Source organism: Sarcophilus harrisii, chromosome 4 (assembly GCF_902635505.1).
Source record: "Sarcophilus harrisii chromosome 4, mSarHar1.11, whole genome shotgun sequence".
In the NCBI taxonomy this organism is placed as follows: domain Eukaryota; kingdom Metazoa; phylum Chordata; class Mammalia; order Dasyuromorphia; family Dasyuridae; genus Sarcophilus; species Sarcophilus harrisii.
Genome location: NC_045429.1, coordinates 325,445,438 through 325,471,947, shown reverse-complemented (window position 1 = coordinate 325,471,947; position 26,510 = coordinate 325,445,438). Strand labels below are relative to the sequence as shown.

General features: G+C 33.6%; 1 protein-coding gene across 1 annotated transcript; it reads left to right on the top strand.

Moving 5' to 3' along the window:
• The first annotated feature begins 4,394 nt into the window (after positions 1-4,394).
• Positions 4,395-25,853, top strand: LOC116423619 (EF-hand calcium-binding domain-containing protein 13-like). The gene is made up of 7 exons (XM_031968646.1): positions 4,395-4,461; positions 7,755-7,826; positions 10,082-10,225; positions 13,633-13,704; positions 14,999-15,139; positions 18,546-18,617; positions 25,627-25,853. The coding sequence occupies exons 1-7, from the start codon at positions 4,419-4,421 to the stop codon at positions 25,851-25,853; spliced, it is 771 nt and encodes a 256-aa protein (XP_031824506.1). The 5' UTR covers positions 4,395-4,418.
• Positions 25,854-26,510: the final 657 nt, after the last annotated feature.

Here is a 26,510-nt window from a genome sequence, read left to right as displayed (position 1 = left end):
GGTATCAAAAAAAGAATCAAAAGTGAGAAAAGTATATTTCAATTTGTAGTTATTGTTCATCAGTTCTTTCTTTGGAAGTGGATAGCTTTTTTTCATCATGAGTCCTTTATAATTATCATAGATTTTGTATTAATCTAAGCTAAGTCTTTCACAGTTGATCATCACTGCACTATTGTTGTTCCTGTGTAAAATGATCTGATTCTGCTTACTTCACTTTTCCTTATTTCATATGGAACTTCTCATGTTTTTTTGAAACCAGTCTCCTTATCACTTCTTTTATAGCATAATAATATTCCATTACAATCATGTGTCACATTTAGGCATCTTCCCTCAATTTCCAATTCTTTGTTATCCTGAAAATTGATATAAATATTTTTGTACATAAACGTTCTTTTTCTTTTTTTGATCTCATTGGGATACAGGCATAAAAATGGTATTGCTGGGTCAAGTGAATGCATGGTTTTATAGCCATTTAGGCATAGTTCCAAATTGCTCAACAAAATGATTAAATCAGTTCACAACTCTACTGAAAATTAAGTTTACCTGCTTCCTATCCTTTCCAGCATTTTTATTTCTGGTAAAATGAAGTCCTTTTCCCAGCATTGTTTAATCTATTTTTTTAGTGAATAGTGATTTAGAGCATTTTTCATATTATTAACAGATAACTTTGATTTCTTCTTCTGAAAATTCTGAAGCCATTCTGTTTATCAACATATTAATTTATTTGTTAGAATTCATTTTTCCTTCAAAGAAGATGACTTTCCGACCAACTAGAAGTAAAGAAAATTCCCCAAAACATTTTTGGGTCAGATATTTCACATTTTATGAAGTTGCCGACTCAATTGCTTCTTTTCTAACACTGATTTTGGATAGGTTTAAGAAAAAAGAATTTCATCAATAAAAATTACTTTTTTCTAATCTTAATCACTTTGCCAAGGACAGCTCTTTTTCTTTACAGAAATGATTAGTGGGGTTTTTTTTGCCTGTTTTTCTTAGATTTTCCAATTATGAAAAGTCTGTGCTACATTGTAGGGTTTTCAATAATGTTTAGTTACCAAGTCTTTCTAAAAGTCTTTGCTATTTTCTGAGGCTTAATTGTTGGTTTTGCAATAAAAAGTTCAGTTTATTTTTGTTTTTTTTTAATTCATGACCTTTGATTTCAAACCTATAATGTAATAGGATTAGCTGAATTAAAACAAGAAATAAAATTGGCATTCTTTTTTTAAAAAAAAAAGATGGATTTTTAAATACATATTGGTTTATGAATCATATTGGGAGAGAAAAATCAGAGCAAAAGGGAAAAACCTGGGAGAGAAGAAAAAAGTCAGAAAAATAAAGTGAACATAGCATGTGTTGATTTATTCAGTCTTTATAATTCTTCTTTCTGGATACAGAATCTATTGTGATTGCTTTGGATCACTGAACCACTGAGAAAGACCAAGTCTGCTTGGTTGCTCATTGCACAATCCTGCTGTTTCTATGTACGATGTTTTCATGGCTCTCCTTGTTTTGTTCAGTATCAGTTTGTGTAAATCTTTCCAGGTTTTTCTCAGATCAGCTTGTTCATCATTTTTGTAGAACAATAATATTCCATTATCTTCATATACCACAACTTATTCAGTCTTTCCCCAATTGATGGGCATCTACTCATTTTCCAATTCTTTGCTACCACAAAAAGAGCTGCTACAAACATTTTTGCATGTGTGGGTCCTTTTTACTTCTTTATGATTTCCTTTGGGATAGAGACCCAGTAGTGGTACTGCTGGGTCAAAGTGTATGAACAGTTTGATAGTCCTTGGGGCATAGTTCCAGATTGCTCTCCATATTGGTTGGATCATTTTACAATGCCACCAACAATGCATTAGTGTCTCAGTTTCCCATATCCCCTCCAACATTTATCATTATCTTTTCCTGTCATCTTGGCCAGTCTGGAAGAGGAGGTGGCACCCCAGAGTTGTTTAAATTGGTATTTCTCTAATCAATAGTGATTTAAAACATTTTTCATATGAATATAGGTGGTTTTCATTGTGTCATTTAGTTGTTCTTATCCTTTGACCATTAAAAAACGGAGACCTTTATCAGAAAAACTGGCTGTAAAGATTTTTTCCCCAACTTTGTACTTTCCTTTTAATCTTGTTTCTGTTACTTTGGTTTTGTGCAAAAACTTTTAAATTTAATTTAATCAAAGTTGCCCATTTTGCCTTTTAAAATGTTCTCTATTTCTTTTGTGAATCCCATTCCAAAATATCTGATAGGTAAACATTCTTTGCTTCCTAATTGGGATATCATATACCTTTTTAATCTTCTTTGTTGGGTTAGGCGCAAACCATCCAAAGTTTCTGACAATTATTTTCCAGCACACTTTTTGAAATAGTAAGTTCCATTTGTTTAACTCTGACTTTACTTGTATGAAAAGTTTTTTGTAATTGTGTTCATATACTTCCTGGGTTTTTCATGTCAGGGAAAATTTTATTTTGTCTACAGTTATTTTAAATCAAATTTCTCTTTCTATTTCTTGATGGTGGACTTTGTCAGTAATATATAGAGATGCTGATGATTTGTATAGGCTTATTTTATAATCCTGCAATTTTTGTGATGCTGTGAATTGTTTCAAGTAGGTTTTGGATGATTTTCAGATTCTAAATATCATCAAATATTTAGAGGAAGTTTTATCTCCTCATTGCCTATTCTAATTTTTTTTTTCTTATTCAAAGTCAACATTTTAAAAAACGTTGAATAATAGTGGTGACAATGGGTATCCTTGTTTTGGCCCTGATTGAATACGTAAAGCTTTTCATTACAGTTAATGATTGCTGTTGGTCTTAGATAGATGCTGCTTATTTATTTTAAAGAAAGTTCCCTTTTTCCCAATGTTTTTTAGTATATTTGATAGGAATAGATACTATATTTTGTTAAAAGCTTTTTCTGCATCTATTAAGATTATTATATGATTTCTATTGGTTTTCTTATTGCTGATTATAGTAATAGTTTTCGTGTCATTAAACTGGCCCTGTATTCCTGATATAAACCCTATATGATCATAGTATATTCTCCTGCTGGTAATTTTTTTAATCTCTTTGCTAATATTTTATTTAACATTTTTACATCAATATTCATTAGGCAGATTGGGCTGTAATTTTCTTTCTCTCTTTTGTCTCTTCCTCGTTGAGATATCAGTACTATATTTGTGTCATAGGAGGAATTTCGCAGGACTCCTTCTCTACCTGTTTTTCCAAATAGTTTATATGGTGTTGGAATTAATTGTTGTTTAAATGTTTGGTAGAATTCAGTTATGAATCCATCTGACCCAGATTTTTCTAAAAGTTCAAAGGTTGTTTTTTTTCAAAGATGGGACTAGTTAAGTAATTTTTCTTTTCTATTAACTGGGAATGTATATTTTGTATATGTTCATTCAGTTCAATTGTTGTAGGATTTGTTCCATATAGTTGGGCAAAATAACTCCAATTATTATTTTAATTTTTTTCATTGGTGGTAAATTCATCTTTTTCTTTTTGATGCTGGTGATTTGGTTTTTCTTCCTTTTCCCAATCAAACTAACAAAGTTTTATCTATTTTTGTTTTTTTTAAAAACCAATTTTAATTTTATTTATTGTTCAATAGTTTTCCTTTGGTTTCATTTTATTAATCTCTCCCTTGAGTTTCAGAATTTCTAATTTGATATATAATTGGGTATTTTAAAGTTGTTCTTTTTCTAGATTTTTTTATTGCATGTTCAATTCATTGATTTCCTTTTATTTCTTGATACTAGAGATATAAAATTTCTAAGAACTGTTTTGACCATAGATTTTGATATGTTTTCATTATTTTATTCTCGTTATTGGATTATGGATTATGGATTGTTTTTGGAGTTTTTTACCCACCATTTTTAAACACATTACTTAATTTCCAATTGGTTTTTAGTCATCTTTCCTTTGTCCCTTTATGGAAAATATAATTTTATTGCATTGTTGTTGACAAGGAAGCATTTAATTTCTGCCTTTTGTATCTTTTTGGGTTTTATGCCCAATATATGGTCACTTTTGTGTGATGCCAATGCTGTGGAGAAAAGATGTTCCCTTCTGTTCTATTCAATATTCATGAGGTTTTTGTTTTTGTTCCTTTTTTCTGCTGAGCACTTTTTGAAACTTTTATCTTTTTCCTCTTCCCTCCACTCCTGGAAGATAAGTTAAGGTAGTTTGAAGCAAGTGCAACACAACAATATAAAAAAGAGAGGAGAGAGAGATGAAGAGAAAGAGAGAAAAGAGGAGAGAAGAGATACACACACACATACACACATACACACAATTTGATCTTTGTGCTATCCAGTTAGGCACTTAACAAATGTTTGATTGATTCATTCCAACAGCAGAATTTTTCTTCCTGTTACAGAGCAAGGCAAAATAGAACCCTCTGAATTTATGGACGTCTTATCAAAAGTGCTGTCCATTCCTGAACCTTCTGGTAAGTTTTTTTTTAAGATTTCTATACAGAAAGCAAATGAAGGTGGCTAGCTGTACCAGATCTAAAATTATATTATAAAGCAGTGGTCATCAAAACCATTTGATACTGGCTAAGAAATAGAGACGTTGATCAGTGGAATAGGTTAGATTCACAGAACAAAATAGTTAATGACTATATCAATTTAGTATCTGACAAATTTGACAAAAACCTGGAAAATTGGAAACTAGTATGGCAGAAAGTTTGCATAGACCCACACTTAACACCATATACCAGATAAGGTTGAAATGAGTTCGTGATCTAGATATAGAGAATCTCTAGATATAGAGATTAGAATATAGGATAGTTTACTTCTCAGATTTGTGGAGGAGGAGGGAATTTGTGCCCAAAGAACTAGAGATTTCAAATTCAATTTCAAAATTCATAATTTTGATTATATAAAGTTAAAAAGTTTTGTACAAGTAAAACAAATGCAGACAGGATTAGATGGGAAGCAATAAAGTAGGAAAACATTTTTACATCCAAAGGATCTAATAAAGGCTTCATTTCTAAAATATATAGAGAATTGACTCAAATTTATAATAGTTCAAGCCATTCTCCAATTGATAAATGGTCAAAGGATATGAATAGACAAGTTTCAGATGAAGTAATTGAAACTATTTGTAGTCGCATGAAAAGGAGTTCCAAATCACTATGAATCAGAAAAATGCAAATCAAGACAACTCTGAGATACCACTATATACCTGTCAAATTGGCTAAGATGACAGGAAAAGATAATGAGGAATGTTGGAGGGGATGTGGGAAAAGAGAGGCACTGATACATTGTTGGTGGAACTGTGAATGGATCCAGTCATTCTGGAAAGCAGTTTGAAATTAAGTTCAAAAAGTTATCAAACTATGCACAACCTTTGATCCAGCAGTGTCTCTACTGGGCCTATATCCCAAAGAGATCTTAAAGAAGGGAAAGTGAACCACATGTGCAAAAATGTTTATGATAGCCCTCTTTGTAGTGTCAAGAAACTGGAAACTGAGTGGACGCCCATCAATTGGAGAATGGCTGAATAAATTATGGTATAAGAATGTTATGAAATACTATTATTCTGTAAGAAACGACCAGCAGGATGATTTCAGAGAGGTTATAGAGACCTACATGAACTGATGCTAAGTGAAATGAGCAGACCAGGAGATCTTTATAAACAGCAACAACAAGACTATATGACAATCAATTCTGATGGACATGACTCTCTTCAACAATGAGAGGATTCAAACCCGTTCCACTTGTTCAGTGATGGAGAGAACCATCTACACCCAGAAAGAGAACCATGGGAACATTGTGTAAAACACAACATAGCACTCTCATTCTCTTTGTTGTTATTTGCTTGCATTTTGTTTTCTTTTTCAGTTTTTCTTTTCTTTCCTTATCTGATTTTTCTTGTGCAGCAAGATAACTGTATAAATATGTGTACCTATATTGGATTTAACATGTATTTCAACATAATTAACATATATTGGACTACCTGAGAACTAGGGAAAGGAGTGGGGGGAAGGACGGGAAAATTTGGAACAAAAGGTTTTGCAAGGGTCAGGTTGGAAAAATTACCCATTTATGTGCTTTGTAAATAGAAAAATAAAAATTTCTATAGACTCTCTTTCCAAAAGAACTTGATGGATTTTAAATTTTGATTTGGGGAACAGAATAATTATTTCCTTCGAATAGGGAACTCCCAGGGAGAAAATGCTCTCTACCAGTGTAGAACCACATCTGCTCTGCAATTTGATATATCCCTGAGGCACAGCAGCCAGTATGTATCAGAGAAGAGTCTTGAAATCTCGTCTTCCTGATACTGGCTCTCATTTTATAACCACTATATCATTCTCTCCCTAAGCTTAAAAGGAAGTAGGAAATAAATGACTATTTGGCTCCACATGTTTAGGATGCAAACAAGAAAGACTTGTGAGGAACACATTTGAAAAGAGGACACTAACACTGAAGCAAATTATATAGTGGTGGCTTTCAATGATGAAAGGCAAGAACATAAAAAGTCAATTTAAGCACAATGTGTCTCTTTAACAGAGTGCCAACTCCAAGCACTATACTTTGTAAGATCGATGAGATAATATAATTCTCTTTGAATTTGTATAACATCTAGGTATTTTTTTCTGAAATTCACTATTATGGAAATATAACTTATTGTATAGTACTAACAATATAGCAAAATATTCACTCTCTCCCTCTCAATCTGGAAAGTCTATAAATTTTCTTCTAATTAGTAATCAGATTACCTGATGTTATATTTTCCAGCTCATTATTTTCTTTCTATTAATTGGACTTATTTGATTGTTTTTAGTCGACTAAAGTCTCTCTCTCCCTGTTTTTGGGCTCCAGCCTTAAGCTGAGAAAAGGTCTTGATCCCCATTTCTTGGGTAATTGGTATGCATTGCTTAATTACTACATGCTAAGAAACCCAAACTTTGCTTCCTTAGTCAGTTCATCTTTTGCCTGCCACAATAGCAACTTATTCTAGAACTGAATTCTACCAGACCCCCATCAAAACAGAAAGGAATAAGATAGTTTGTTTTTAATTGTATATATCACTGCAGTTTGTAAAAAATGGTAAGAAATAATCTTGTGACCAGAATCATACATGAAAAATCCACTATCTTTTGTAACTTAATGGATAACAAATGCACACACTAAAATATTTCTGAGAATTTAAAAAAAATGATTTTACAAGAATTAGAACATTATGTCACAGACAAAATGGTTGCCTGGAATTTACTGTTGTATACCAAATTATAAAATATTTTAAAATATGATTCTTACCAAATCCTCAAAATTCTAACTACATGGGATGAAAAGCTTTCAAAATGTAGAAACATAGTGGAAGAAATTAAAATCATATAGGAATAGGAAGAATTACATTATGATGAGCACTTCCAATCAAATGAAATAATATACATAAGACACTTTGAATACTCTCGCAGGGTCCTCAAACTTTTTAAATAGGGGGCCAGTTCACTGTCCCTCAGACTGTTGGAGGCCAGACTATAGTAAAAACAAAAACTTTGTTTTGTGGGCCTTTAAATAAAGAAACTTCATAGCCCTGGATATGGTTAAGTAGCCTCTTTTATTAAGAGGTACAACTTGAACCAAGTTTCCATGATTCTAAATACTCTATACACTCTGCCATGTTCCCTCTTCCTGTGTAGAATAAATTCCCTAGTTTTCTTCCATTCCTAGTAATATTTGCAAATCAGTCTTTTTTTTTTTTTGTAATATCTAATTTCCTTTCTAGGTTCAGAGAAAGATAAATTCAATGCATTTATGTCGGCCTTGTCTCAGAGCAAGAAGCTTCCTGTGGAAGATGGTAATATGTGCATAATATAGAAAATCTATCAAATGGCTAATGGATATGTCTTTGTCATTGAAATTGGGTCAGGATCAAGAATCTTAATTTATAACATTTGTTACCAATCATCTGGGCGAATGAGCTTTCTCTTTGATCTTCTGTTTTCTTCCTTGTTCATGAGGATAGCAATACCTGGTGAAAGCATCTAACTCAAGAAATAGTAGATGAACAGAAAGATGATTATTTGCCTAGCTCAGATTCTATTACAATGAATCATGAGGAAACATCCAATGTATTTGACTCTTTTAGGAATGCTTGATCATCCATTGTTACCTTAGTCAATCTTTGTTTGAAATGGAAGATCAAAGGCAAAACTCATGGGCCCATAATTCAGATCAAAGGTATTAGCAAAACCTATCTTTCCAGACTTTCTAACATTCTTCTTTTGGGGAGGGGTGAGGCAATTGGAGTTATGTGACTTGCCTAGGGTCACACAATTAATAAATGTTAAGTGTCTGAGTTTGAATTTTAACTCAGGTCCTCCTGACTTCAGGGCTAGTATTTATCCAGTATTTAATTTTTATTTCCCCCCATTTAACTTCCCCCAAGCCTTTCTTATTAACTTATACACTGTATGTGGGAGAACTACCAATTAAGTTCAAGACACCTATTCTCAAGATTGAACAACAGTGCCCATACAAAGGAAGTTTTGGCAAGCTCTCTTGTCTCCTGGGCTCCTAGATCTGTTCTTGCCCATTGTTGCTTTCCCTTGTTGATTTACTCCTTAACTTATTGCCGAAGTTGCATTTCACATTTAATTGCTCTTATTCCCTATGCAGAGTCACTATGCTTTTACATATCAAGGGTTATGTGAAACATTTTACCACAGACTTAAAGTTCTGGGCTACATATCGTTTGCTTGCCTTTCTCAGACCACTACAAAAACTGTGTTATTTTGGATTCATTTTTATATGAATCTGCTCTTATTTTTTATCTTCAGTTCACATACAAAACATTACCAGGTAAACTTTAATACACACTGACTTTAGCCACTCACTCCCCTTCTATACTTCTTGTTCAAAGCTCCCAGGCATTCCCTTGCAACAATCACATGACATTCATCAGCTCCCTGACCATTTTCCTGATATCCCAAATATTCCTGTGTTACCCCTTAAAGTGGTTCCATTAAGATAGAAGATGAAAATAATACTTCCCTCAGAAGAGGTATCCCAATTCTGTTTCCTTTTGTCCTTCAGAAACTTCAATATCCTGAATCTCTCATAAGAATCTTGTTAAGCCATCCCCTGATGTGTCCATGGGAGGGCCTAGGTTGATTTTTGGAGAGTATTCTTATCTGGATGATCCTGCAAAGATCCCTGGCCTTAATACCCAGATGCTGAACTGGCTAACTTTTCTTCATGCTGTGGCTCCCCATGATCTAAAGCAGTGGTTCTCAAAGTATGGTCTAGAGAATCCTGGGGATCTCTGAAACCCTTTTAGAGGGTCTACAAATTCAAAAATAGTTTTTATTTCCAATCTGGTAAATGTCTATAAATTGAATCCAGATAAACAAAAACTCTTTGGAGAGATCCTCAATAATTTTTAATAGGATAAAGATAGTGAAAACAAAAGTTTGAGAACCACTGATCTAAAGAGTGCATAGCCATCCCTTGTCTACTTGTATAGTAGCCTACTGGAGCTGACTGTCTCCTTTTCTGGTCTGCTAGGTCAGGTTTTGGATTTATTTTTAGGTTTCCCATTACTAGAGTTCATGTTGGCTTATGAGACCATCTATTCAGAACACTGGATGATTTTAAGTCTTGCCAGCTGGAATTCTTTTCCTTGCCTCCACCAGTCTTTTGGTACAGGTGTAAGTGGAATAGAAGAACTTCTATTTTTTCCTCTGGATTTCTTTATCATTGGCCTTTCTGGAGTCCTTTTCAGTTATTTTCTAGGATTTGTGTAGGAAAAGTGGGCTTCTCTATGACTTTACTCATTGTTACTTTTAGATAAAAATCATGGGGCTCATTATAATTACCCGGTATGTAACTTTTAATGCTATTTTCTTTTCCTTTATGTTGTTATTTTAATATTGAATTCTAGGTTTTGCATACTATACTCTGCATTGGTTCACAGTTTTGGTTATTACACAATTTATTACCATAGTAATTTACCTGCTGTGAACTTAATAAAATTTAAAAAATTATCTTGTATACTTTTTGGAGACATCATTAATTATCAAAAGATATTTTGTTTGTTCTTTCTCCATGTAGCCTTGAAAAAGAGTGTTGATGTTCTTACACATTTAGAAGATGGAAAGATTGGTGTTCCAGACCTGAAGGAGTGCCTGACTAATTTGAATATCAATTTACCAAAGGAAACCATGGATGAAATCATTGCATCTTGTGCTCCTGATGGTGAGCATTCTTAGAGTAGGGTTTTGTATTGTTTATTCACCGGAAGCTATTAGAATAATAATTCTTCATAAGGTTAGCTTTGGTAGGTTGATGGCTTTGTAATTTCTCCAATGTGAGTACTCCCAAATCAACTAATCCCTCATATAATCTATAAGGCACTGTACAAATCCCTGGGGATACAAGTGTCAAGAATGAAACAATCCCTATTTCAAAGAATTTCTATTCTAATGAAGAAACAACAAGTACATGTTGAAGTCCATATACAGCATAATAATGAAGGGAATAAATACAAATATATACAAAATAGTTTTAAGAAGGAGGTAGTAGCTATTAATGGGTATCAGAAAAGATTTCAAATAAAAAATCAGGAAAGATTCCATACAGAAGATGTTGTATAAACTGTGTTTTAAATAAAGAAAGAGACTCTTGTGAACCTTAGGGCATAACCACAATTAGAGGGAATGTTAAGGGTGATGATCCAGCAAAGGAAATTTGTCCAATAAACATGTTATACAAGTAGAAGAAGCAGAAGAGAGTATTAATAAAAGACTAGACGAGTAATGGGATTACAGAATGATAAATTAGGTTGCTTGAGGGTGTATCATCATCATCATTATCACATGTACTAAAGTCTCATCAGAGAAGGGCAAGAGAGAGGAGGTTAAGCAGACTGTGATCCAAATGTCATGCTTGAGGAAGAAGGAGAATTACAGGCAAAAGATGCCATCACTGGATACTCTTCTTGGTTCCTGCGGGAGGATTTGAAATGATTAAGGAGAAGGAAAGCATAGGGGTAATAGAGGGTCAGAAAAAGGAAGAGTGGTAGTGGTTGATGACCAAGACAGCTATTTGTTAGCCTGATAACAGTGGAGAGAAAGAAAAGTCTTCTGTTTGGAGCATGTGCCCAAGATATTACAAAGAACTTTCTCAAACTTATCAAAACAGATAAAAAGTGACTCACTTCTGATTATTCACATGGATAGCCAATATTACTAGCAGAAAGGTAAAATACAGCCAATGATTAGGAGGACTTGGGCAAGAACCTAAAGACCCTGAGAACTTATCATGTTTCCTTACTACTGCCTATTGAAGACAAGGGTGCAGAAGCGAAAAATTAATTTGGGAAGTGAACAGCTGGCTAAGAAAATGGTATCTGAGAGTGGGATTTAGACATCTGAGCCATTGCTTAAGATATAAAAATGACAAATTCCTGTTTACAAACAATATAACTAACAAAGTTTAGTAACAGGGTATGTTCTGGGTGTCTTTCAAATCAAATAAAAAACCTTTCAACTAAAAAAATTATGGAGAGGGAGAATACTGCCTATTTCTCTATGTGTAAATACACATATTTTAAAAATACATACATATATATGTATATATTTACATACATAACAAACTAGATGCAATAGAGAATAGCAACAATAAAGAAGACTAATAATTGAGATAGTCAAAAGTTCACAGTAGATAAAATCTAAGAAGGCAACCAAACTCATGGTCTTCAATGTATTGGTAAGAAATAAAAGCAGTAAAAGTCCTAACTCAAGAAAACAAATTCAACCTTATATCATTGAGACTTGATGAGATGAAACCAATGACTGACTGGATCATGGTTCTTGATGAATGTATTTTATTATAAAAAACAGGGTAGATAAAAAAATGAGGGTAGCATTGTATATTAAGAGTATATCATCGTGAGGAAATACATAAACCAGAGTAGGGAAGCATTGTGGAGAGTATTTGTCCATGGAGACAGGAACAAGTGGTTATGTCCTTGGGATATATTACATACCACTTGGATAAAAAGAGGTGAAAGATGAAGAGTTTGGGAAATGGATCACAAGGCTGGCCCATAGACATGATGATAATAGTAATGATGGAGAAATTCTGATATTCATTTATCTGCTGAAGCTCTCTGCCAAGAGCAGAGCAGCAAATGACTTCATTATTGTCTTGATAAGGTCTGATATGTACCCTAGAGGGTAGGAAAGCAGACTTCAAAAGAGTCAGAGAGAAGGATAAGTAGGATCTTATGGACTAAAATGCAACTAGAAAAATCAGCTCAAGATAGATGGGATATGCTCATGAAGAAAATTTTGATGACAAGGGATAGCATTCCCATTAGGAGGGAAAATGGGATTTGTCTGAAGAGACAGATGTAGATGCACAGTGGACTCACCATCCAAATTTCATTAAAACAATCAGATAGTGGAAGCAAACCCAGATTAACAGATGGTGATTAGAAGTATGGCATAGTTTTTTGTAAAAATAGCATCAGTAATGCTGAAGCTCAGAATGAGTTCAGGCTACTTAAAGAAATTAAGGACAATAAAATTTTTTTCTCAAAATATGAGAAAGAGGAGAATAAATGAAGGGATTGCATCTTTCTTTGGAGTACATGGGAGGATGATAAATGATAATGAAGAAAAGGCAGAGTTTTTTAATTCTTTCTTTGCTTTTCTCTGCCAAGGAGGAATGATCTCTGAGATAGAAATGACAGAACAAAAATGTCTAAGAAGACATGCCGTGAGATGTTAAGACAGCACCTCATTTGCCTTTGATGAGTTCAAGTCATTTGGTTTAGAGGTGGCAAATCATATAGGCCAGTGAGTTTGGCTCTTGTTCCTTGAAAGATTATAGATTGGATCATTAAAGAAATGGTTGATGAACATCAGAAGGGGGAAGAGTGATTACAAAGAAACAGTTGGCTTCATCAAACATTTTGATTTGAACTCATCAAAGGCAAATGAGATGCTGTATCTCATGGCATGTAGAAGGAATTAGGCTTGTATTTGGCCTAAGAGGACAATTACAAGAATGATGGACAAAAGTTGCAAGGAGACAAGTTTATTCTTGATGTCAGAGATATAGATATACATCCAAACAGTTAAAATTGTCCCAAAGAGGAATGGGCTGCTTGGAGAGTTTCAAAGATGATCTTTTCTTAAAGGTCTTCTAGGGAAGGTGGGATGATCATTTGATATAAGTATACTGTATATCAGGTTACTAAAAGGACACCCTAAATAAGGCCAAGAAATTGAATTAATTTCCCATGATTAATTTTTTTAATCACTCTAGCTAATTTTTTCTTACCTCAAGAAATTAAATTCACTTCCCCCAAACAGTGCCTGAGCTTTCAGAGTTGTTACAAAAAGTTACTGAAGGGCACCTATCAGGAAGACATAATTTTATCTGAGAAAACAAGCACAATAAAAAGCCAAGATTATAGCCTCTCTTTCTTCAGTTCTAAATTTAATAGAAGTACATGTGAAGTCTTTCTCTTGGGTTTGAAAAAGAAACCTCCTATCAAATGGAAAAGGCAGACCTAGAAACAGCTAATAGGAAAAAGATTTTGAAAAAATGGGTCTGTGTCTGAATATCAATATCTTTGAATTTTGTACCTACAGAAAATGGGAATATACAGTTAAAAGATTTCATCAGTGGTTTAAAAGAGATTCCAAAATTTGCTGATTCCATAGGTAAGTGAAGACTCAGTTTGAAGAAAACTTATTGGGCTAGATAACTTTCCACCATATCACTGTCATATCCCAATTTTGTACTTTTCCAGATTTTTTGGCTGGGCATCAAAGAAGCCTTTGTTCTAAAGGCAACATTTCAGCTGATCCCCGAAATATTGTTATAATTTTGACCAGGATAAGACATTTCATTCAGTTAGCAGCATCAGTAAATATTGACGATAGGAATAAAAGTTTAGACTTGTTTAGGGAATAGCAAATCATCTATTTAACTTAAGTCACAGAAGAATAGATCACCTGACCCAGGATCTTGGAATCATAACTGGACTCCAAAGTGGGCCAAATAATTTTTACATTATACTTCCTAAGTGCTATCTCTAAAGACTTTCCTAAAATGGAGTGAAGAGTACTTGAACAGAGTTTGAGTTGAGAAAACTGTATATTTTTCTGGCTTTTATTGAATTATATTTTTTGGGGTAAAGTAATAGAACTGTTTTTTTGGTAATTAATTTATTAGGACTATACATATTTTAATGCCTGTGGGGAAAATACAGCTATCATTGGAAAGAGCATTGGACTGGAAATTATGATAACCTGGGTTCTCCAAGTTCTGAAATTAAATATATGTCCCTGGCAAATCAGATCTCCTCTCTCGCACTCAGTTGCTTCATCTGTAGAAGGAGAGGTTGAAATAAATTATTTTTAAGGCCCCTTCAAGTTAAAAAAATTGTTGGTTCACCTTTTCTAATAGATTTAGATACCTCAGAATACATAGATTTTGGAAACCTTTGGTCTTCATTTCAAAAGAACAGAGCAAGTGGTTGGCAATTTCTGTGTAGTGTTAGCAAATACTTTGCTCTCAGTACTAAGAGCCAAAATATATTTGCATTATTCATCTACTTCTTAATGAACATTTGAAGCTATTTTTGCCCTTATACTATAATATAATTTTATATTTTCTAAAGGTATGATACTTTTTACCATAGTAGCAATTCAGAGTGGTATTTTTTTTTACATGTTTTAAAGGTCATATGTGAAACTACAAATGGCACGCCACATTTTCCCCATCTAGTCTTGATTATAGATTAGAAGTTTTCAGTCAGATATAAATCAGATTTCCAGGTTATTGAAGTATGTCTATCTGTACCTCTTAATTCAATTTTTTTAGATATTTGTGACATTTCTATTATATATCTTAAACAATAGATAATTTAATTTATATATGTATCAGACCCCATTTCTGCCACTGTTACCTACTACAATCATCTGACTATTTACCTTTGTCATGTGTTTTCAGCTTTGCAACTAGCCTCTTCTGGCCTAGAAAATGTCCAAGATGATATCATTGATTATGATGAACTCAAGAATGCATTGAATGAACAGGGTCTTTATGCAGCAAGTGAAGCGCTTACACAAATGTTACCTGAGCTTGCCATAGGTGAATACTTGCAATGTTTTGGTGAATTTTGGGAATTCAAGATGCTTTCTGAAGGGATTTTATATATTGAATTAGTATCATAAACATAATTTACTGGATTTTAGAATCATTCAGTGCAACAATACAACAAATTTGTTGTAGACAAAGTCAGCCACGGTAGTAGGTACGGGGAGGAAAGTGATGGTTATATAAAATCTTCAAAGAGCTCCTATTCTGTTCAGTGGGCAAAATGTCAATATAGTCATGGAGGGATGGTGGTAAGATAACTCTCTGGAAGTGGTTTGGGGAAAACAAGAAGTATTGTTTCCTTCATTTAAAACTATGCATTGGGAGAATGGAAAGGGCTGTAAGAGATTTAGTGTCCTTAGGGAAGAACTAGGTTTCTATTAAAGTGAGTGGGAAAGAATATTGGTTGAAAAGGTTGAGGTTCTAGTGGAATTTATTCATAACAGAACAGGGATCCTAAAAATACAATATAATTAACTGTACATATTCTTTCATTATTAATCATGAAACCATATTTATCATGTTAATATATTAAGCATGCCTCTGATTAGCAGTACATTTTCCCACATCTAGCCTTTTCAATGGAGCATAAATCAGGTTTGCAGGCCACTGAAACATTCCCCTCCCTTGCCATCTGTCTGTCTCTATTTCTGTCTCTTGCTTTTTGAAAAAAATATTGATTAGTTATTTTTTAACATTAAAAAATTCAAATCTCCATCCACTTCCTCCCTATTTCCTTTTCCCCATCTACTGAGCAGGCAGGCAAGTAATGTGATATCAATTATATGTGTAAAATAATACAAAAATTTCCATATTAGCTGTATCACAAAAAGCAAGAAACACAAAAGTGAGAAAAGTATATTTCAATTTGTACTTATTGTTCATCAGTTCTTTCTTTGGAGGGGGATAGCTTTTTTTCATCATGAGTCCTTTGGAATTATCATGGATTTTTGTATTAATCTAAGCTAAGTCTTTCACAGTTGATCATCACTGCAATATTGTTGTTCCTGTGTAAAATGATCTGATTCTGCTTACTTCACTTTTCCTTAGTTCATATGGATCTTCCCATGTTTTTCTGAAATCAGTCTCCTCATCACTTCTTTTATAGCATAATAATAATCCATTACAATAATGCGCCACATTTAGGCATCTTCCCTCAATTTCCAATTCTTTGTTATCCCGAAGAGTTGATATAAATATTTTTGTACATAAACGTTCTTTTTCTTTTTTTGATCTCATTGGGATACAGGCATAAAAATGCTATTGCTGGGTCAAGGGAATGCATGGTTTTATAGCCTTTTAGGCATAGTTCCAAATTGCTCTCCAGAATGATTAAATCAGTTCACAACTCTACCCGAAAATTTAGTGGATTTTGTCAGTAATATATAGAAATGCTGCTGATTTGTATAGGCTTATTTTATAATCCTGCAATTTTTCTGAAGCTGTGAATTGTTTCAAGTAGGTTTTTGGATGATTTTCTAGGATTCTCTAAGTATATCATCATAATATATGCAGAGTGATAGTTTTATCTCCTCATTGCCTATTCTAATTTTTTTTCTTATTGCTAAAGTCAACATTTCTAATAAAATGTTGAATAATAGTGGTGACAATGGGCATCCTTGTTTTGGCCCTGATTGAATACGTAAAGCTTTTCATTACAGTTAATGCTTGCTGTTGGTCTTAGATAGATGCTGCTTATTTATTTTAAAGAAGGTTCCCTTCTTTAAATGTTTTTTAGGTTTTTTTTTAGTATTTTTGATAGGAATAGATGCTCTATTTTGTTAAAAGCTTTTTCTGCATCAAGATTATTATATGATTTCTATTGGTTTTGTTATTGTTGATTATGGTAATAGTTTTCCTGTCATTAAACTGGCCCTGTATTCCTGATATAAATCCTATATGGTCATAGTATATTCTCCTGCTGGTAATTTTTGTAATCTCTTTGCTAATATTTTATTTAAAATTTTTACATCAATATTCATTAGGGAGATTGGCCTGTAATTTTCTTTCTCTCTTTTGGCTCTTCCTGGTTTAGATATCAGTACTATATTTGTGTCATAGAAGGAATTTGGCAGGACTCCTTCTCTAACTATTTTTCCAAATAGTTTATATGGTGTTGGAATTAATTGTTCTTTAAATGTTTGGTAGAATTCACTTGTGAATCCATCTGGCCCTGGAGATTTTTTCTTAGAAAGTTCATTAATAGCTTGTTTGTTTTCTTTTTCAAAGATGGGACTAGTTAAGTAATTTTTTCTTCTTCTATTAATCTGGGCAATTTATATTTTTGTAGATGTTCATTCAGTTCAATTAAATTGTTGGATTTGCTTCCATATAGTTGGGCAAAATAACTCCTAATTATTACTTTAATTTCTTTTTCATTGGTGGTAAATTCATCTTTTTCTCTTTTGATGCTGGTGATTTGGTTTTTTCTTTCCTTTTCCCAATCAAATTAATCAAAGGTTTATCTATTTTTGTTGTTTTTTCATAAAACCAATTCTTAGTTTTATTTATTAGTTCAATAGTTTTCTTGGTTTCAATTTTATTAATCTCTCCTTTGAGTTTCAGAATTTCTAATTTGGTATTTAATTGGGAGTTTTAAATTTGTTCTTTTTCTAGGTTTTTTTATTGCATGTTCAATTCATTGATCTCCTCTTTCTCTATTTTATTCGTGTAGCTACTTAGAGATATAAAATTTCCCCTAAGAACTGCTTTGGCTGCATCCCATAGGTTTTGATATGTTTTCTCCTTATTTTATTCTCTTGGATTATTGGATTATGGATTATGGATTGTTTCTGTGAGTTGTTTTACCCACTCACTTTTTAGAATTAGATTACTTAATTTCCAATTGGTTTTTAGTCTATCTTTCCTTGTCCCTTTATGAAATATCATTTTTATTGCATTGTTGTCTGACAAGGAAGCATTTACTATTTCTGCCTTTTTGTATCTTACTGTGAAGTTTTTATGCCCTAATATATGGTCACTTTTTGTGTAGATGCCATATGCTGTGGAGAAAAAGATGTATTCCTTTCTGTCTCTATTCAATATTCATGAGTGTTTTTGCTCTCTTGTAGGTTGTTCTTTTGTTTTCTGCTGAGCACTTTTTTTAAACTTTTATCTTTCCCCTTTCATTCCCTCCACTTCCTGGAAGCAGGCTATAGTTAAGGTGGCTTGAATGCAAGGGCACATGCACACATACACACACACACACACACACACACACAGCAATAGAGACCAAGAGAGAGTGAGTGAGAGAGACAAAGAGAAAGAGAGAAAAGAGGAGAGAAGAGATACATACACATATACACATACACACAATTTGATCTTTCTGTTATCTAGTTAGGCACTTAAGAAATGTTTGATTGATTTATTCAAACAGCTGAATTTTTGTTCCTGTTTACAGAGCAAGGCAAACTAGAACCCTCTGAATTCATGGGCGTCTTATCGAAAGTACTGTTCATTCCTGAAGCTTCTGGTAAGGTGTTTTGTTTTTTGTTTGTTTGTTAGTTTGTTTTTTAAAGATTTCTATACAGAAAGCAAATGAAGGTGGCTAGCTGTACCAGATCTAAAACTATATTATAAAGCAGTGGTCATCAAAACCATTTGGTACTGGCTAAGAAATAGAGATTTTGATCACTGGAATAGGTTAGATTCACAGAACAAAATAGCCAATGACTATAGCAATCTAGTATCTGACAAATCTGACAAAAACTGCTGGGAAAATTGGAAACTCGTATGGCAGAAAGTAGGCATAGACCCACACTTAACACCATATACCAGATAAGGTTGAAATGAGTTCGTGATCTAGATATAAAGAATATTATAAACAGATTAGAAGAACATAGGATAGTTCTCAGATTTGTGGAGGAGGAAGGAATTTGTGCCCAAAGAACTAGAGAACATAATTGATCACAAAATTGATAATTTTGATTATATAAACTTAAAATTTTTTGTACAAATAAAACAAATGCAGACAAGATTAGAAGGGAAGCAATAAACTGGGAAAACGTTTTTACATCTAAAGGATCTGATAAAGGCTTCATTTTAAAATATATAGATAATTAACTCAAATTTATAATAGTTCAAGCCATTCTCCAACTGATAAATGGTCAAAGGATATGAATAGAGAATTTTCAAATGAAGTAATGGAAACTATTTGTAGTCCCATGAAAAGGTCCTCCAAATCACTATTAATCAGAAAAATGCAAATCAAGACAACTCTGAGATATCACTATACACCTGTAAGATTGGCTAAGATGACAGGTAAAGATAATGACAAATGTTGGAGGGTATGTGGGAAAACGGGGACACTGATACATTGTTGGTGGAACTGTGAACGGATCCAATCATTCTGGAGAGTAGTTTGGAACTATGCTCAAAAAGTTATCAAACTGTGCATACCCTTTGATCCACCAGTGTTACTACTGGGCTTATATCCCAAAGAGATCATAAAGAAGGGAAAGGGACCCACATGTGCAAAAATGTTTATGATAGCCCTCTTTGTAGTGACAAGAAACTGGAAACTGAGTGGATGCCCATCAATTGGAGAATGGCTGAATAAATTATGGTACATGAATGTTATGAAATACTATTGTTCTGTAAGAAACAACCAGCAGGATGATTTCAGAGAGGCCTGAGAGGCTTACATGAACTGATGCTGAGTGAAATGAGCAGACCAGGAGATCATTATAAACAGCAACAAGACTATATGACGATCAATTCTGATGGACATGACTCTCTTCAACAATGAGAGGATTGCCACCCGTTCCACTTGTTCAGTGATGGAGAGAGCCATCTACACCCAGAAAGAGAACCATGGGAACAGTGTGTGGAACACAACATAGCATTCTCATTCTCTCTGTTGTGATTTGCTTGCATTTTGTTTTCTTTTTCAGTTTTTCTTTTCCTTCCTTATCTGATTTTTCTTGTGCAGCAAGATAACTGTATAAATATGTGTACATATATTGGATTTAACATGTATTTCAACATATTTAACATATATTGGACTACCTGCCAACTAGGGAAAGGAGTGGGGGGAAGGAGGGGAAAATTTGGAACAAAAGGCTTTGCAAGGGTCAGTGTTGGAAAAATTACCCATTTATGTGCTTTGTAAATAAAAAAATAAAAATTTCTATACTCTCTCTTTCCAAGGGAACTTGATGGTTTTTAAATTTTGATTTGAGGAACAGAATAATGATTTCCTTTGAATAGGGAACTCCCAGTGAGAAAATGCTCTCTACCAGTGTAGAACCACATCTGCTCTGCAATTTGATAGATCCCTGAGGCACAGCAGCCAGTATGTATCAGAGAAGAGTCTTGAAATCTCGTCTTCCTGATACTGGCTCTGATTTTATAACCACTATATCATTCTCTCCCTAAGCTTAAAAGGAAGTAGAAAATAAATGACTATTTGGCTCCACATGTTTAGGATGCAAACAAGAAAGACTTGTGAGGAAAACATTTGAAAAGAGGACACTAACACTGAAGCAAATTATATAGTGGTGGCTTTCAATGATGAAAGGCAAGAACATAAAAAGTCAATTTAAGCACAATGCTTCTCTTTAACAGAGTCCCAACTCCAAGCACTGGACTTTGTAAGATCGATGAGATAATATAATTCTCTTTGAATTTGTATAGCATCTAGGTATTTTTTTCTGAAATTCACTATTATGGAAACATAAATTATGGTATAGTACTAACAATATAGCAAAATATTCACTCTCTCCCTCTCAATCTGGAAAGTCCCTAAATTTTCTTCTAATTAGTAATCAGATTACCTGATGTTATATTTTCCAGCTAATTATTTTCTTTCAATTAATTGGACTTATTTGATTATTTTTAATGGATAAAAGTCTGTCTCTCCCTGTATTTGGGGTCCAGCCTTAAGCTGAGAAAGGGTCTTGATCCCCATTTCTTGGGTAATTGGTATGCATTGCTTAATTGCTACATGCTAAGAAGCTCAAAACTTTGCTTCCTCAGTCAGTTCATCTTTTGCTTGCCACAATAGCAAGTTATTCTAGAACAGAATTCTACCTGAACCCATCAAAACAGAAAAGAATAAGATAAAGTTTTTTAAAAAAAATTGTATATATCACTGCAGTTTGTAAAAAATGATAAGTAAGAAATAATCTTGTGACCAGAATCATACATGAAAAATCCACTATCTTTTGTAACTTAATGGATAACAAATGCACACACTAAAATATTTCTGAGAATTAAAAAAAATGATTTTACAAGAATTAGAACATTATGTCACAGACAAAATGGTTGCCTGGAATTTACTGTTGTATACCAAATTATAAAATATTTTAAAATATGATTCTTACCAAATCCTCAAAATTCTAACTACATGGGATGAAAAGCTTTCAAAATGTAGAAACATAGTGGAAGAAATTAAAATCATATAGGAATAGGAAGAATTACATTATGATGAGCACTTCCAATCAAATGAAATAATATACATAAGACACTTTGAATACTCTCGCAGGGTCCTCAAACTTTTTAAATAGGGGGCCAGTTCACTGTCGCTCAGACTTTTGGAGGGCCACACCATAGTAAAAACAAAAACTTTGTTTTGTGGGCTTTTAAATAAAGAAATTTCATAACCCTGGATGAGGGGGATAATCGTCCTCAGCTGCCACATCTGGCCTGCAGGCTGTAGTTTGAAGACCCCAGCTAGAGACTATATAAATGCTATTATTGTCATCATCATCATCATCATCATCTCTATCATCCTGTTTGCTACTGAAGTGGTCTCAAAATACTTCCAAATTGCCAACTGAATTTACACTTATGTCCCAATACTTTTGTTTAGTTACAAAAAGCAGTCTTTTTATCCACCTGTGTAATAGTTTACAGATATAATACATACAAGCATCATAGATAAAGAGTAAAATGTCCTGCATATTTCTATTTGAACTCCATCAAATTACATAGATAGGCTATATAACTCCATTAGACAAAATAACAATAATAATAACTGACATACATAGTTTTGAAATGTTTTAAGTGCCTTTACATAAATTATCTCATTATCATACATTATCTCATACACTATCTCATTATTGCAAAACCCTTTTTGGGTAAAGGCTTTTATTAGTTATTAGCACCCCTATTTTACAGATGACTAAAGTGGGACTTGCCTGGGTCAAAAACGTACTTTATATCTGATATGGGATTTTAACTCAGTTTTTTCTAACTCCCCTTTATTATTTTATCTTCTGTACCATACTAATACCTTTTCACACAGAAACCACATAGGAAAAATATAGTGATAAGGAGAAGTTTGTGTTACTTCTTCCCCTCTACAGAAAATAAATAAAATTATACCTGTGAATTAGCACTTGTCAATAAATAAAAGTATGAAACAGTGCATATTAACTCACTTTAAAAGTTAAAGGAATGAGAACATTCACAGGATTTTTTTAGTTATTTGATCAAAAGATTCAATGGAGCTAGCAGGTAATAATCTATAAAAAATCCTGCTCAGAAAATTCCACCAGAAATTATATTCTTAGTTTGTCAGTGGGTTTACCCTTGCACGTAGATCTGACCAAGGCCTTTGATATACTGTCAGTTGTGAGGGCTTATGGAAAATTATGTCAAAATTTGGTTGCTTAAAGAAGTTCATCAGTATAGTACATCAGTTTCATGATAGCACCCTTGCCTGAGTTCTGGACAATGGGCAATGTTCTTGAGTTTTCCAGTCATCAATGGAGTGAAACAAGACTGTGGGCTAACTTCCATGCTTTTTAGCATGATGTCAAATGCCTTCAATGAGGACAAACATGGAATCAAAGTCAGTTATTGCACTGATGCTAACTTCTTCAACTTGAAAAGCCAAAACCAAAGTGGAAGGAGTGTTGGTTCGTATTTTTTTGTTTACAGATGATTGTGCACTCAATGCAGCTTCTGATGCAGAGATGCAGCAAAGTATGGATCAATTCTCTGCAATTTGTGCTAATTTTGGCTTAACAATCAACACCAAGAAAACAGGTCCTCCATCAGCCAACACTACACTATCCATATGTGGAACCATCAGTTACAGTGAATGGTGAAGTTTTGAATGCTGTGGATAAATTCACTTACTTGTGTGGTATACTTTCCAAAGATGTCAACATTGATAATGAGATTGACACATACATTGCCAGAGATAGCTCAGAATTTGGGAGGCTCTGAAGGAAAGTGTGGCAGAGGGGAGGTATTAGATTGACTACCAAACTGAAGATCTACAGAGCCATTGTGCTGACCTCATTTCTGTACGCCTGTGAAACCTGGACAGTGTATCAATGCCATGCAAGGAAATTGAATTGCTTCCATTTGAATTGTCTTAGGAAAATTCTGAAGATTACCTGGCAGGATAAGATGCCAGACAGTGAGGTACTTTCTCAAATTAAACTGTCAAGCATTCCAACTCTGGTACAGAGAGCACAATTCTGTTGGGCTGACCACATTGTTCGAAAATCAAATGTATGCTTGCCAAAAAATATATATATTTTATGGAGAGCCCACATAGGACAAGTGCTCACAGAGTAGTCAGAAAAACTCATACAAGGACACTTTCAAGATCTCTCTTAAGAACTTAGAATTGATTATATGACATGGGAGACATTGGCACAGGACCATTCAACATGACTAGGGTCAGAAAAGGGGCTGTGCTCTATGAACAAAGGAAATATGAAAGGCACAAAATTAGAGAGGCTACCCCAAATGTTCATTGGGACTATTTGTGTCTGACCTGTAGCAGAGCATTCTAAGCTTCCATTATTCTGATAGGCTACGGTCAGAGACACTATAACTCGATTCTAACATAGTGATATAATTTTGGTCCTCTTCAAAAACCAAGGACAACAACCTGGTATGCTGTTGACCTAGTCAAGGTCATTTCCTAATAGATTATTTGGTAAAGTATATGAAAGACAAGATGGAACAGTTTTTCATTGAAGTATTTCACTGAAGACCTTCTGATAAGTTTACCTTGTTTATTTTGTTCTTTAGTTTTTAAATAAATTGAAATACAGATAAAAATTTACTTGGATTTCTCTGGTCTGAACTCAAATTATGTTTGACTTTATTTGTTGTACAAGCAAACCTTTAATTGAGGTCATGCCATGTTCTGATCCAACATGATAGTCATAAATTTAATTATTGTTGATTGTTGATATGGCCTCTCAAAAAGTTATTCCTATTACACTGTTGTTATTGGTAATAGCTTGTTTACTTGATCAAAATATGGGTTCATTACTGATATTAGGACTCTTAGACAGGCAGATCTAGGTTTTATCACTCAAAAGTTAGTTTCTCCCAGTCCCAAAGTCAACACAAGTAAATTTTATAATATATCCTAGTATATTATAGGCCAATAAGTTTGATTTATTAAGAGTGATTTGTGCTTCACAGCATCTTTTTACTGTGTGATGAGGTCCCTGCCTCTGAACAGGAAGGTTAATTCTCTGGTGAGAGAAGCTTCAGAAACAGAGACACAGATACACACACATACACACACACACACACACACACACACACAGTAAGAGAGAAGCATTCCCCCTGTGTCTTTGTATGATCAAAAGAACATGCAAACAAGAAGTGATTGATTAGTATAGAGTCAATTTTCCAATAAGATCTGCAATTGTGGAAAAACTTGTAAAAGTCTTTTGAATCTGATTACATTTCTGGTCAATTTAACCTTGGTCCTCAGTCAAGGGTATCTGAGTAGCAGGTAGAGTTCCTGTTTCCCAATCATTCAGGGCTAAGTTTAAATAATACATTAAGGTTTTCTCCCAATTCTCATAATTAAAAAAAGTTTTCTTATAACACAGTTGGACTAGACTCATAATTGAAGAGAAAGGGGACTGAATTAGCTCCTTAATAGAATCACAAAAATGAGTTAGAATGGTTCATTTAACTCCAACCACCACTCACTGCTCCAATTCCTTCAAGTTCCTCACTCTCCTGCAATTCTTCTTTTTTTTTTTTGAGGCAATTCGGTGTCACACAGCTGGTAAATTTGAATTTAGGTCCTCCTGATTTCAAGACTGATGTGCTACCCACTATATCACCTAGCTGCTTGTCTTGCTGCTATTCTTATATATTTTAGAAAGCTGGTCTTGGACTGTGTTCAACCTATTTCTGTATGTGAACCTAGGTTAGTGACTCAACCAACTCTCAAACTAAACCTACATTGCTAAGAAGGCATTCTGTCATCTAAAAACTTCCCATATGAGGCTAAACACAGGTCTAGTCTTAGTCTCTGTTCATGGCTTAGTTGCTTGTGTGTTTTTGTGAGTATATGAATATATTAATTGGTTTTTGCAGTGGAACATAACATCATAGGTTCTTTGCAAGTAAGAACCTGTGATATGACTTCAGTAACAATGCTACAGGGATGCTGTAGACTTCATTTTGTTTTCATATAATTTTATCTCTTTGTCAAACTTTTTATATTTTGATGATGATTAATGTTAATATGTTGATTTTTTTTCTAGGAGTTAAAGAGTCTCTTAGTCAAACCAACATTCCCAAAAGTGATGAGATTATCCCTGAGCTTCAGGAAAGGCTGCATCTCATGGGAATTCATTTAATTGACAAACAAATAGAGGAAGCATTGGATGCCACTGGTGTCAATGGTGAGTATTTCAGTGATGGTGTTTGGCAGAGGAGAAAAAATGATTGCATTTGTAATCTTTCCTATATAGATGTTTCTCTCAATTAGTTGGTCATGTGCACATTTTTTTAAAAAAGAAAGTCTGGAAAATTTTGACATGACCAAATTCTTTTTATTATAAATCTTGAGATTTTAGGTCAACTTTGTTATTTAAATTAAAATTTTGAATTTTAGATTTGTGTCATATGTAACTTATGCTTTTTTATTTTACTGTTAAAATGTAATTATTGAAATGGTTTTAAAACATGATAAACCAAGGACACAAGTGATTAACCATGGGCATAGGTGATTCTCAAGTTAGTTTTTGAGACAGCATTTCGTTTGGCTCTGATCTCAATACTTTAATTGTACTTTGAAGACTTGATTTTATAGATCTACTTTTCCCTTCACTAGAATATCTGAATTGTTTTCTCTTTTGTTTTATTTTTGGTAGAGGATGGAACAATAAATTTAAAGGACTTTGTCAATAACTTGGCTACAACAAAAGAATTTACTAAAGGTCAAAGTGAGTATGAATTTCAAAAAAGGAAACTCTTATTTTCTTATTTTCACAATTTAAAAACTGAATTTATTTTGGGTGGGATAAAAGACAAATGCAGAAAAGTTTTGTAACAGTAAAAGTATTAAATAATCATACAAGATAACAATACAAAGTGTTAGGGAGACAACACAAAATATTTTAAATAGAATTAGCTCACAGTTCAG